Below are 14,659 nucleotides of genomic sequence, written 5' to 3'. Positions count from 1 at the left end.
TATTTTTTAAAGTTTAAAAGGGTTAATTGTTATAATTGAAAATACAAGGAGGTTTTATAAAAAAGGACCCAAGTATAATGTGGTTATGTATAATTTACCCTATTTTTTATAAGATATCTAGTTGAAGGAAATTTCCATTTTATTATGTGTCTAATTTGAATTTGCCTAGGATTTTCATTATCTTTGGGTTATAAATATCTTTAGATCCCTTATGAAATTCAAACTTTTGCATTATTGATAATTGATATTTTCTTTAATCAAAGAGTATCGGAGACTTGAGTTGAAGGAGCATTCCACCTTAGAGGAGCACTCTAGGTTTATCAATGGAATACCCAACCAAGAAAGTACTCTTGGTTGCCTGTCCTACATCAATATCTTGTCCTCCCCGATGTTTTATTCCTCGTGTCTTGTTTTCTATTAAGATTTCTTCTTTTGTCCCCCTCCCGCCAAAAAAGAATATATATTTATATATATATAAGCAGTCCCAAAAGAACAGTTCTACGTGAGATATATAAAATAAGGAGAAATTACAATTCACATACCAGCGGCATTTCCCCCTCCCCTTCGTCAGCTATTACATGACCAATAATCAGAAACAATGAATAAAGTTCTTCCAACGTTTCAGTCAAGTCAATACTGCCCCTGCCCTACAAATGAATTTAATAACTTGAGCTATGGAAAGATTCACATAACTTGCAAAATATATTATATACTTTGACATCTTAGTGGTTTAGTTTGGTTCATGTAAAAAGGATTTTTTTTAATCAATAACCAAAATGATCTAACCATTATGACCAAACTTCAAACTCATCAAAACTTATTGTCATTTTAATCAGTTTCCAACTAAAAAATGCAGTTAGATTTTCAATAATGCTACACTCATGCGCCTTACACATACATCACCATTTTCCACGTTTCCACCATCCTATTGCAGCTGGTCCCAGTTCATTTTTCGCATACCTACACTCTGATTTCGTCACCTATTCCTGGTCTGAGGTGATGTGCACCCATGAGAAGGGCACCAACCATTATTCTTTGTTTTTGTACACTCCTAGCTCCGTATGATTACAGGTGTAGTAGTATCGATGACAGTATGTCAGAAGCTGAATTAAAATGGTTGTTTTGATGTTTAACATTGTATTGTATCTTAATGGGAGAAAACCAAGAGCTGCGCCTTTTCCTTGCAAGAGCATTTGGCAGGCTGAGCATCCTAGAAAGATTGATTTATCTTTTGTGGACAACAGCATGGAGAGAGAATCTAACATTCTAACAGCAACAATCTAAGTGCCTGTTTGGATCCTCTTTTTTTTAAACTAGAAACTACTTATAAGCATAAGCTAGGCCAAACAGGTTTTAAGAAAAGCTCTTATAATAAAAAGCTCTTTTTTTATAATGAAGAAAAAAGCTGAAAACTAAAAGCTCATAGGAGGAGCTTTTTTTTAAGCTCTTATCTATTTTTCTTAAATTGTGTGCTTTTTTTCAAATGAAGAGTGATAAAGATAGAGAGAGAGATATTTTTAAGCTAAAATTTTTATATAATTCTTTTTTAAGCTCTTTTTTTAGCTTTAACTTATAAGTAGTTTCTAGCTTAAAAATAAGAAGATCCAAACAGGTTCTAAGGGCAAGTAATACGAATGTTGTTAGTTAGTTGCTTGCTAATTATAGTCTGGTTACTAGAACCTAGCACTATATCCTCAGAATACTTGGAATGTCGCAGGTTATGACTGGAGGTGTTATTGCTTTTAACACTGCAATGGGGTAGGGGAGGAGTAACGATTTGGAAAGCAGTTCCAGGTTTCTTGCTATGGACATTGTTCTTGGAATGAAATACACGAATATTTCAGGGTTGAGAGCTCCTTGCTTAATTACTTTTCTGGATTCCTTTTGGAATGCAGTCAAGCAGCCTTAGTAAGACTATCACACATATCGTCAACTTCTTATATTATAATGTTCGGTGTTTTTCTTTAACCAATCCAGAAGCACATTTTGCTTTGTCTACCTACTGTAAACTGGTGTAAATTTACCTCCTTAATCTCAAAAAATAAATAAATAAAAATCCCTCCCTCCACACCTTGGCTCTCCCCACCTCTGCTTCCTTGGCCAACATTTCAATTTTTGTGTCAGAACAATTACTAATCTCAATTTCGGTCGTCTGAATAATTACTAATCTTTAGGAACGGGCAGGGGGTAGGAAAAGCAAATTTGTAGATGACATCTGAAATCTTCATCAAAGAAAGTTATCCTCCATAACAAAGTATAAAACCAACCTGATTAAGGTGTCCAACTCGCTCAGAAAACACTCTCATGAGCAAAGGAATTGTAACATCAACAGAAGCTCTAGCAATAAGTGCATAGGAGCTTAACCTTTCATCCATGGCTGCAAAGATAGTATCATTAGAAAAAAAAAAAGGAAATTCATCAAGCCCCAAATGAATTTTCGGTGATGAAAAACTTTAGTACTAAGTTTTTAATGTTTGAAGAGATTTGTTTCAAGTATTGGATGTATTTTAAAAGAAACTACTAGCATTTAAAAAACAAATGAGTTCAGCTGAATGGAAAGAGTTGTAACTTAAATAATATAAATAAGGAAAGGGTTGCAACTGAAGGCATTGAGTGACCATGCAATTCCAGCACATTAAAAAACAAAAAATCCGACTAGCGAGGATAGGAGTGAGAATAATCCTTGTACAAAACCTTACCCTCACATATTTGCAAAGAGATTGTTTTCTGACCTTTTGGTCACAAAGAAGCATCTTTATCGGTGCCCTCTTATCAATTTCAGCGCATTATGACTTTACATTTATTTTTCATAGGTATTAAAGATTAACCACTAAATCATCTTCAAGGTAACAACTTTTCATTTTCAGCGCTAAATTGAGTTCTCAAACAAGCCCTGACCCATCACATTACAAAGTAGGACTCAGTCTGCTGCCTGTATCTGCTTTCTCATGTAGTCTATATTCTACATTCACTACAACAACTTAAAGAAAGTCAAACAACAACGGCAAGGACAATGTAAAGAACCAATTCAACCCAAAAGCTTAAGTTGTTGCGTAAGGACCCTTTTAATGATTTATATTATTTTCTAACACGCCCCCTCACATGAGAGCCCACTAGGCTTGAAGGGGGGACAATGCATAGGCCCACTTACCTAAGCTAAGGAACTCCACAAAACTTAATTAATTATTAATTAAAATGGGGGGCGGTGAGGATCGAAGACACCGAGACTCTAATACCATGTAAAGAACCAATTCAACCCAAAAGCTTAACCTGTTGAGTGAGGGCCCTTTGAATGATTTATATTATTCTCTAACAGACAATATCACCAATAACATAAAAATGACAAGCGAATGCTAGCATGTGCAAGTTTCATAAATCATTGTTCCATACCAGATACAGAAGCATGAAGATAGAATGAACCGCCCTCATCATTAAATGCTGATGCAGAGGCCACTAAAAAAATTCACATAATCATAAAATAGGAAAAACAAAGCAAGTAATACAAAAGAAAATGACAAAGCATTATAGAAAGTTGCATATAGGTTTTACTTCTTAGCTCGCATTCCACAATGAAACCAAAGAGATTGGCAGCAGCTTGTATCCCTTCAGATGGAAGCAAAGCATTCACAGTGATAGTATTTATTGGCTGGAGAAGACAACAAATATTGTCCAGTTTAATGACTAGAACTAAACAATCTTCAGATTTTTGATTTTACATTGAATAATGCTAATCCCAAATTAATCAACTAACAATGTTTACTGATTGCGAATGAAAGGTACTCCTTTTGTTCCATTTAGGTTCACAAAATTTAATAGTCATTTATTGGTAGTTAGGAATAAAAACTACCCGAAGAATTGATTAAATTGATAGCGCTACAATTACACCATAAAAAAAATGACAGTAACATTAAAATATGTAACAGGTAATTTTTTTTCAGATAGGAAAAATGTTATTAGAGTTAGAGAAAACAAGTAATTATTTTAAATAATTCTATTTAAATGAATACCATTAGAAGGGCAGTCCAAGTATCCAATAAGATATCACGTGCTACCCAGCTCCAAGTCTCCTCGTCTGTGTTACTAGTCAACAGGACTTTAATCACTTCAGACATCAATGTTGACAAAAAGGTAAGGGTACCGATAGGCCTGAAGCATCATAGATGTTTACTCATATCAATTCATTTCAACTATCATTATGATTAGAAACACCTACAAAAGAAATTACAATTACAATAACCTCATATATTTTAGGAGATCGTCAAACACATAAGGAGTTGTTACATTTGCAATAGCCAATAATGCACGACAACCATCAAGCATCTCGCTGAATGAAACCAGCACCATTTGAGGGTCAAATATAAATAATAAAACCATGCAATGGTGGGTGTGTGCACCGGTAGGTTGCACATGTGCATTATACAGATAAATATCCCCCAAACCTTTCACATTTTCCACATTCAATAGCTTTTGAAACAGCATCAGGAGGATCTACCCATTCTATTATCCCACATAGGAGTTGCAGAAGATGCCGCTCATGCATTTTTCCATCATCTAGATCACAGCACAAACAAACTCAGAATTTCAAATCAAGTATTTACTTAAATGAGAATTTTTTATTTTATTTCTATTTTTTAAGAGGGGGGGGGGGGGGGGGTGAGGCTCAATAGTGTAGAGAGAAGTGAGTCCCCATACTTTCCAGAAGATATATATCAGAAAATATAAAGTTTGTGCAAGGGCCACTTAATTTAACACTTTATCAAGGATGATCTTACTATCAGTAAAAACTACTTGACATCTCTCTATAATATCCATCCTAACCATATCATCAGAAAGACAGGAAAAATACTTATCAACATGAACATTATAGTTCTAAGAAAATGCACGTACAATTTGCATAAAGGTGGACAAGAAAACACATATACCAGAAAGAAATACAGTTCCTGTTACAGAACAAAATTGTACAATTAGCTTTCGAGCAGAGGCTCCAATAGGGCAATTAGGCCAGTATCCTTCACATGAAAATTTCTGCCTCAATGCAGCATATAAACTCAAAAGCCATTCAACATGACCACTTAATATCAACACATCGCGCCAGTCTGAACCAGGCTGCACGTAAGCATCAAAAACAGAATCCCATCAGTTGGAGATTTATAGCCCAAATTTTCAGTTACGACTTTTATCATGATGTTTCTTGTCTAATGTGTGGCAGTGATCAGTCTGATATACTGTTAATGAGCAAACCAACTGATTACCTGCACTAGGTGACATTCAGACCTTTTAGGAGAATCCCCATCTTGCCTAACTCCAGCAGAGAAGACATTTACATTTTTTTTTGAGTCACCAGTATTGCAACGAAAATCCCAATTCAGAATTTGAAGCATGAGATCCAAAGCAGCAGTGCAAACTTTAACCTCAGGTACAACGGAGTCAGATTCAATAATCCTATTTGTGACACTTGAAGCAGCTTCTTGTGTCCAATGGTAGAATGTCTACAATATAGGTAATATAAAATGGGGGGTTGGGAGGGGGGGGGGGGATAATTGTCAACGCTAATAGAAAAACTTAATTAAGCCAGGAAAAAAAGTGTAACGTGGAATAAATATTTGAAATTGGAAAGACCTTTAGATAGTCTTGCTCAAGTGACCTCCGACACTGCTCATGAAATTCCCTTGGAAGGCCCATAGCACTCGAAGTAGATGGAGAAAATTCGGATACCTATCAACATTAAATAAATAATAAAAAACCAGTAAATACTTAATAACTGAAGCAATAACAGGAAATGGCTACAATTTCTTCACAATAAAATAAAGTATTACATACCAATGATTCGAGGAATTTGATTCCAGCAAACTGCATATCTACTCCATGAATGCCCACAATAGCCTGGCTCACCTGCAGTATGTGAAACTGTCAGGCATGCACAACAGGTGGATGTTTGAGAGAAATTAAAAATCCTGAATGCATATCCTAACAAAATTTGTGATAAAATAAAGAACAGAGAGAGGATAAAGCAACAAGAAGAGCATTAGGTTCTTAAAATTGAAAGAATAACCATTTAGGATATCCTGGTGATATATTTACATTTCAAGATAATACTTGAAAATGAAGATTGTAATATTGAATTGTGTATTCAACTGTACAAAGGTTTCTATATGTAAAGAGATTAAATAACCTATTGGGCTAAGACCAAAGAAAATTCTACAATAAAATAATAAATAAAATAATATTACGATTATTATTTACAACACTCTCGCTCAAGATGAGGAATAGATATTTATCATTCTCAGCTTGCTAATAAGTTCTTGAAATCTATCTGAGGGAGGACTTCGTTAGAAAATCAGCTAATTGACGCCCAGAGGGAATGTATGGAGTGGCGATCAACCCGCTATCAAGTTTCTCTTTGATGAAATGGCAGTCAATCTCAATATGCTTAGTCCGATCATGTTGAACTGGATAACATTCTTTTTTCTAATAAAATGGAAAAAAAGATAAGATTATGTCTGAATGCCTTCTTAAATTTTTAAATTATTAGTCGTAAAATTAGTTTATTTTCACACAGAAGTGATGGATTTCAAACCAGCCAGCAAACAGTTTCTGTTCAAAGAAAAACCCAACCTAGCCACTCAAATTTACTCTAGTTGTTCAGTCATCAGTTTAATCAATTCTGAGGGATTTTAACATGCCACCGATAAATTTCACGCATATTATTAGTGTTATAACATAATTCTTCATTTTGAGTACAGAAATATGAGTAGGAGGGAGAGGAAGCAGACATGCAAAAAGAGCAATACTGAGACCAAAGCTGAAGGAAACTACAAACAGAAACAAAAAATGCCAGCACCTGATAAAAGAGTGCCTCCTTCTCTGCAGCCACCAACTCAAGCCTACATATAGAAAATAATTCCCAAACCAATTATAAGACAGATGAATCCATAATCTCAAACCATAGCCAATACTGATCTGCAACAATATAAAAATCTTTTCCTTCTTGGGAAAATAAACAAAGCTTCCTATAATTAGAACAAGTCCAACACAGGATATATCTCTAAATTTGTCATTGTTCATATATAACTAAGTCAAAGCTTGTTCATAGTTATTGTAGTAGAGTCAATCTCTAAAGAGAAAATTATTAGTCTTTAAGGTTCTTGCACCTATTGCATTTCATTTTAAGCACTATCCATACTTTAATTATAGGTGCTATTTTTTGTAAAGGAATGCAGGCATATATATGGACAGGTCTCCCTCTAGCAGACAGACACATATCTTATGGGAGCCATGGTTAGTTGATAAACAAGTAAAGGACACCACAATTCACATATTTGGAGAAAGCTAAGTAGCTTCTTCACTTTATAAAACCAGGTCGGCCTTCTCACACTGACAAAAGAATTCACCAAACCTTCATCTTGTTAAGCAAAGTATATGCCTTGAGAATAAAATCTTTATCTTTCCCTCTCCAAAAAAAAAAATGAAGAAATTTCATTGGAGGCAAGAAAAAAGTACAGCAGCAGAGGATGATCAGATCTCAATCCATCTGAAACTTTATATGCTTTACTTTTAATTTGAGCTAACCTCACATCTTTTGCTAGGGAATACGACCAGAATTTAAACCAGTATAACTCGATACCAGTTTGGTTTGCACAAATTCAAATACAACTATTTGTACAAAGCACATTTTCCACGGAACTCAAACATAACAAGGTCACAAATCATCCTTCACTGAAATGAATAAGAGAGTAACGATGAACCATTGAAAGCTCAACTATCTTTGTTAATTTTCTCACAGTTTCCCTTTCAAGTAATTATTATGCGCAATCTCTAGAGGATGTAATATAAACAATGTAATATTATATTTCCAAATAGATTTAAGAAAAACTGATGATGTCCATTATGAAAATTTAATCTTTTTAAGGTAAAAATGAGATATCAAGTTTCTAGTTCTAAGCTAGTGCCCCAGTCCATCTGTTAACAGCTGACATGATCTGGCTATTCTTGTTCTAAGTCACTTAGAGCTGATGAGATTTACATGTCCTCAGTCTAATATATACCTTTTTACGGTTTCAGGTTTACTTAATGTGAACAAAGTTTTACTTTTATTAGATTGATAAATAACTATGTAATCTTCGTATTTTATTTCTATAGTACTTTTATAATTTCTTAGAAGTGAATATATTTAGAATTTCAATAACGGTCTTTGAAATTATACAGTTTTGAAATAATTTAAATAGATGTACTACAGTTGCATCTGCACTGTAAGACTTTTACAATTTGATGAAATCTTACCAACATATGCACTCACTCCCACACCACGCTCTGGTTACTCAAGTTCTAAGACAGTATACAGCATCCAGCCCATAAAGCAAATTATTTCAATTCAATGGGAATTTGATATTCCTGCATTATCTCCAAAAGTTTGTGACAAAAAGAATCTAGTGTTCAATTATAGAAGAGACAAGGTTGTACATGCAAGTCACTTATTCAGTCAAGTTTCTAATAAAACAAAAACAGAATGCGCTACTTACCAACCCCTTTTCATCAACTGAGTAGCCACCGAAGAAACCTTTGCTTGGACATAGCTATCAGGAGAACTGGCATGTTGCATGGCATAGCACAAGCAAAAACTGCGAGTAATATATATTTAAACAGGAACAAATAGCAATAGGTCAAAACGTAGCATGATTGAATCTAATATATAAATATCGTTATAAGTTGCAACTATCAGAGAAGTGATACATTATATATATTTGGCTCCTCGTTTTCCCCTTTTAAAATACAGGACAAAGTTCAATAAGCACCCATACAGGTAAATCAGTTAGCAAATTTTAAAAAGAAATAGCAGAACAACATTTTCCTCTTTTCGAATACAGGACGAAGTTCAAGTATCCCTATTATTAAACTCCCTCACAGTTTGATTTTAAAGTAGTATACATATACCAGGGGTGTTTTACAAGCTTAAGATTTCAGGTGATAGAATAGGTCATCACTTCAAGAACTCCTCTCCCATCTTTTCTTGTTCAATAAGTCTTGATAATCACTTCTGAATCATTATTTCAAGAATTTGTATTTCTTGAAGTATTCTCTGTTTCGTTTAATATAGCAAGTCCATGAACAAATTCCATTTTCCAGAAAGTGCATATTTTTCTTATTTTTCTCATCATAACTTCTCCCAACCACAGAATGAGTAAATGTGTTAAACTTGACATAAGAATCTCCACTATCTGGAACATGCTCATATATACAAGAAACCCCACCCACCAAATGCCCCCTGAAAAAGGAATTTGTAATTAATAGTCTCCTCAACTGATAACATTTTTATCCATGGCATGGAACATGCAAAAGAAAACACACTCTTCCTAACAAAAAGGGGGATGCTGTCAATAAGACAACACTTTTTTTGGGTAATGATTGGAACAACAATTATTAGGTGCAGAGGAAAGATGTTTTATTGTAAATTATATGAACAGGGAAATTCATGATATAAGTATCAAAAAGGCAACAATGTTTGTGGATTCAAAGGTGTAAGAAAACCTAATCAAGCCTCTCTTGACATCAGCATTAAGAAAACCCCATTCTCTAATAGCTGCTTCTTGGATTGCTGCTGCCGCTTGAAACCTTGCAGCTGCCACCAGGGAATTCTCTGCACAGATAAAACCAGTACAGTATCAGCATGATCTAAAGAGATCATCAAATCCATTCAACACTAATGACAAGCAAAATTGACCTTAGGAACCAATAGTTGAGTCGCATGTACTATTACCGATGAGAAAAATCGAATTACTGAACAATTCTTCAGCAACAAGCATAGCATTATAATACGGATTTGTTTTCAAGTTGGTTGTTTTCACTATCCAACTAACAAGAAACACAAAATATATGCATAATAATGATGGAACCAGAAAAAAACACTCAAATTGATATAAAGAAGAAACCAGATACAGATTAACAGACAATTACATTAGAAAGAACAAGAGGAAAAATTCCACTCCAAGACAACAACCCAGCCTTGAGAGCTTCCCTATTTCCTCTCCTAACTCCCCATCCTAATTCCCCATATTACAAAATAACAATCAGCATAAAGAAACCCCACCATAAACATCCATATATAACTAATTCCTAACTAATGGGCTTGGATACTTTATTAAAGGCCCATCAAATAATTATCTGAGAAACTAATGAAGTTCTTAAGTAAACTATTTGAATTGCAGTTTCCACATTTTAAAACAGCAGTATATCCAGCACTGTGATGATTTCACCTTGAGTAAACTACAGCATCAACAATATGTCCATCAACACATATAATCCAAGTTAATTTGCAGATTTTAGCCGGTCAGTAATGATTTGAATCATGTAAACTCACCAAGAATGAATTGGCAAGTCTTGTATGGCTGAGAAGACTGGCCTAATGACAACATAACTGTCTCAGATGCTCCTGGGTTACTATGCATCTGAAAAGAAATACATAACAAGAATAAGAATATTATTACATGTCATGAACCATTTCTCCCAACTCAAAAGTTTTGTTAGGTGAAGACACATGAATGGTTTTATATTACATCTGTAACACTCCCCCTCATGCAAGAGGGCTTTGAGCTTGAAACGTGGACAATACATATGCCCACCTACCTTGTGCCGAAATTCAACTTTTTATTGGAAGAGGGAGGATGGCAAGATCGAACTCTAAATCACTTGGTCATTGAGGCTCTGATATCATGTTGTGAACTAACTCTCCCAGAAGCTTAAGTTGTTAGGTAAAGACACATGAATGGTTTTATACTACATTACTAACATTACCCATTTTCATTCCTATGAGTTCGTGCTATAAATGAAATGCTTGCCGAAACTCTATTCCTTCACTGCACCCACATGGATTTTGAAGTAGAAATTGTTAAAGTAAAAATCATCTTCAAGAAACAGTTGTGGGACTAGGAACTTCCCAATCTCTATTGCAAAATCTAGTGATGTATTAAACAAAGAGAATCAAACAGAGAGAGGGAGACGTTTCCGACAAAGTACTTTTGCAAGTGAATGATGTATGCTAGTCATCCTAGACTTTACTAGCATGTAAGGACTTGGATTAGAATAAACCAAAAATGAGAACAGAAATGGGGAGTTAAAACAAATTTCATAACGTGCACTACGAGAGTCAAAAAAATGTTGAAAATTTGACAGTGAGTGCCACATACATCCATTGCTTGACAAATATTTTCCGACCAAAAAAACAAAAAATGAAAAAAGATTTCGGTAATGGTATACTAGCAATGTGCTTAAGTTTGACAAATGCAGTTTTTCTCATAATATTTCTTACATGAGAGTAAAGAAAATGTAAATATACTATCAAAAGTGTATATAATATGATCAAGAATTTTTTTATTTTTTTTTATGTAAATATGATCATACCATATATGAGAGTTTTAGAGCAAGAAAGTTTAGACATAATTGATTGGAATGGAACCTGAATTGAATTGCAAGCGAGCTCGATTGCTCGCATGGTAGATTGGAGCTCGGCTAAATCTGTAGTTGCAGGTCCTGCTGTAAACCCTTGCATCTTGGCGCGACAACAGATTCGGAAGAAACAATTCAAAATTCCTTATCGGGAGGATTGAATTAGTTTGAAACAATAATGAGAAGATCACGATGGAAACCTGCCTCGATGAGATGAATCGCAAAAGGAAGATGACGCTGTGAGAGTGAGTGTGAGTGTGAATGAGTGTGAGTGAGAGTAGTAATAGTAGTAAGAGAGAACAACGTTGGGTTTCTCTTTATACAGATGAGTATGGTTGGGCTTCCTCTCTATTAATATACCCAACAAGTGCGAGCGCTAGTCTCCTTGGTTCTCCCCCTAATCTGCATCCTCAAGCGAAGGGTTTTTTACATCCCAAAAATAAAGGGAAGGGTACTTTATATAGTTACGATGTTGCATGATAATTCAATTCTTATGTTGTGACTTAATTAGTGGTGGGCCCATATTTATCAAAGAAAAGAAAAATTTTGCACGTAAATCGAAGGGTCACAACATGAGAATTGAATTCTCATGCAACATGAAAAAATGTTTTCTCATAGTTTATTACTCCTTTTTTTCATTTAATATTTTTTTTATTTAATCATAATTTAGAGTTTAGTGTTAATACAAATTAGAGTTGGTAAAGCAGACCAATGATGTACATGCTAAACTTTCTGAAATCAATTTTTTTTAATTTCTGTTTTTGAAAATAGAAATTGATAGAAAATTTGTTTAGTAAAACAAGTTTATTTTTATTTTATTTTTCCGGAATGAACCGTTTTGATTTTTGTGCTGAGGAACAGAAAAAAGAATAAAAAAAATTCTGTTTTTTTGTTCTCAGACACAAAATGAGAAGCACTTGTCTCTCTTAATCACTCTCCACCTCTACCAACATCACCACCACTACCATTATCCCGACACAACCACCGCCACCATCGTCGAAGCCGTCGTCGTACCACCAGTGTCGTCATCACCACCCCCACCACTACCACGATGCCACTGCCACCACCACCACTATTATCATCGTCACCACCACCGCCACCAACCACCGCCACTATCAGCGCAACCACTGCCGCCACCATCGCCACCGCTACCACCACCAAGACGCCATCACTACCACCATCGCTGCCATCACCACCACCACATCAACCACTACTACCATCGCCGCAGCCACTGCAGTTACCACCACCAGCACCGTTATCATCGCAGCAACTGCCGTCACCACCATTACCACTGCCACCAACCACCACCATCATCATCGCAGTCACTACCATCTCCACCGCCACCGCCACCGTAGCCACTACCATCACCACTACCACCATGCCATCACCACCAATTTGTTGTCACTGCCACGCCACCACCATCGCCACCTCTACCACCACCATCATCGTCGCAATCACTGTTGCCACCATCGTCGCCACCGCCACCACCACCACCACCACCACAATCACTGCCAACACCACCATCACCATTACCACGCCATTACTATCATTACCACCACCACCATATAGAAAGGAAAGTGATGATCTAAATTTTTTTTATGTTTAATAGGAATTATTTTTTATTATATTATTTATTATATCATCAAACGCAATTCTTATTCTCGGAATAAAAATAGAACATGTTATCAAACATATTTTTTTCTCAGAAGCTGTTCTAAGGCATAGAAATATAAAATAATTGTCACTTTTCAGAAACAGTGTCAGGAAACAGAATAGTTGTTATACACACCCCAACTCTTCTTATCCCTACTGTACCTCGAGGCGGGTTGAGGAACACTGACCAAAATGTCATTGTTCACCAACTTTTTTACCTAAATGCCACGCGAACAGTGTTATTTTTTTATTTTATTTTTTTGTAATAAAGAGGGGCAAAAGCCCCTAACAATGTTATTTTTCAATATGCCACGGGGGCAAGTTCGCTACCCTGTGTAGCGAACTCGGTTTGCTGACGTGTCACATTTTTAATGGATAACAAGTATCAAATTTAAAAAAATAATAATAAAAAAAATGAAGGTCGCCTACCATATAGGCGAACTTGGTTAAAATCAAGTTGGTGTCCACTAGAAACGTGACACGTCAGCAAACCGAGTTCGCTACACCGGGTAGCGAACTTGCCCCCGTGGCAGATTGAGAAATAACATTGTTCGCGTGTCATTTAGGTAAAAAAGTTGGTGAACAGTGACATTTTAGTCACTGTTCCGCGGGTTGATTCACATTTTATAAATAAATTTTAAACATTTACCCACTTCCTGTATAACGAATTTGCAGATTAACTCGCTTAAATAATAAAAAATCAAATATCATTTCTAATGAGTTCTAGCAATTAGCTTTAGTCCAAATCGAAATGTTACCAAAAATCGAAAGAGGGTGACAATAAAGCATAAAGATTTTATCTTTTTAATTTTAACTAAAAAATTAAATTAATTAAAATTATTTCTTCTCTATTTTTTTAAATATTTTTAACTTGGTTTGATTCCTCTATGAAGCTTCTCAAATATGCCTAATTTTAAGGTTTGGGATTATTCTTATTTGTGCACCCTTAATTCAAATGTATAAGCCTCATGTTAAGGATTATTTACTTAATTGTGCATCCTTAATTTAGATGTATAAGGCCCGGGTGTTTTTTTTATAAATTCTATTTGTATAATCAATTTCAAAATTTATTATCCAAAATAATTATAATTAATTTTACAAACCATGGCCCTTGCCGATTTGTTGTTCCTTAACATCAAATAACCTGAGTTACTATTGTTAAACAATTTAAACTTTCAAACCCACCGTATCTTCAATGCCTCTTCATATTCTTCAATGCTACTTTATTTTCTTCGGCCACACTTGCAATCAGTATTATTTGAAGTTTTTGCTATGTTTTTTGGCTCTAGATTTATACATGTGGGTGGATTTTTTCAATACTTCATCTTCTTCATTCATATAACCCATTTTGGATGGGGTCTTTTCAAATGTGCAACATGTTATCCCACCATTTCAGTGATTTTCCCCTGTGATTCCACGCGATCTCACTAGCTTACGATCTAGCAACCATTTCGGATTGATCAAGGATGAGAAGATCAGAAAATCGTAAGATCCTACAATCTGGATCGCTATTGTGACTTACCATGACTACAATGCATTCAAATATTGTCAATCAGCCACCGTATGC

At 35.2% G+C, this 14,659-nt stretch overlaps 1 protein-coding gene across 5 annotated transcripts in view; it reads right to left on the bottom strand.

Moving 5' to 3' along the window:
- The window catches only part of LOC133309585 (uncharacterized), a 34,256-nt gene extending 22,426 nt beyond the window's left edge, over window positions 1-11,830 (bottom strand). The window contains exons 1-17 of one of the 5 annotated variants that reach the window (XM_061510375.1): window positions 11,640-11,830; window positions 11,450-11,542; window positions 10,355-10,442; window positions 9,526-9,634; window positions 8,520-8,618; window positions 6,842-6,884; window positions 5,821-5,892; window positions 5,620-5,715; window positions 5,253-5,489; window positions 4,923-5,106; window positions 4,440-4,551; window positions 4,238-4,324; window positions 4,008-4,146; window positions 3,550-3,646; window positions 3,391-3,453; window positions 2,268-2,377; window positions 543-647 (exon numbers count right to left, since the gene is read on the bottom strand). In XM_061510375.1, coding sequence (XP_061366359.1) covers window positions 543-647; window positions 2,268-2,377; window positions 3,391-3,453; window positions 3,550-3,646; window positions 4,008-4,146; window positions 4,238-4,324; window positions 4,440-4,551; window positions 4,923-5,106; window positions 5,253-5,489; window positions 5,620-5,715; window positions 5,821-5,892; window positions 6,842-6,884; window positions 8,520-8,618; window positions 9,526-9,634; window positions 10,355-10,442; window positions 11,450-11,542 — 1,734 coding nt within the window. In that variant the 5' untranslated portion in view covers window positions 11,640-11,830. Of the gene's footprint in view, window positions 1-542; window positions 648-2,267; window positions 2,378-3,390; window positions 3,454-3,549; window positions 3,647-4,007; window positions 4,147-4,237; window positions 4,325-4,439; window positions 4,552-4,922; window positions 5,107-5,252; window positions 5,490-5,619; window positions 5,716-5,820; window positions 5,893-6,841; window positions 6,885-8,280; window positions 8,342-8,519; window positions 8,619-9,525; window positions 9,635-10,354; window positions 10,443-11,449 lie in introns of those variants that run through there. The other 4 variants (XM_061510374.1, XM_061510376.1, XM_061510377.1 and 1 more) reach the window with 4 other exon arrangements.
- Between the last annotated feature and the right edge of the window lie 2,829 nt (window positions 11,831-14,659).

Source organism: Gastrolobium bilobum, unplaced genomic scaffold (assembly GCF_033153095.1).
Source record: "Gastrolobium bilobum isolate Gb01-03AN ecotype WA unplaced genomic scaffold, APGP_CSIRO_Gbil_v1 utg10104, whole genome shotgun sequence".
NCBI lineage: Eukaryota > Viridiplantae > Streptophyta > Magnoliopsida > Fabales > Fabaceae > Gastrolobium > Gastrolobium bilobum.
Note: the sequence above shows the minus strand (reverse complement) of the source record. Positions and strands in the feature narration are given on the sequence as shown.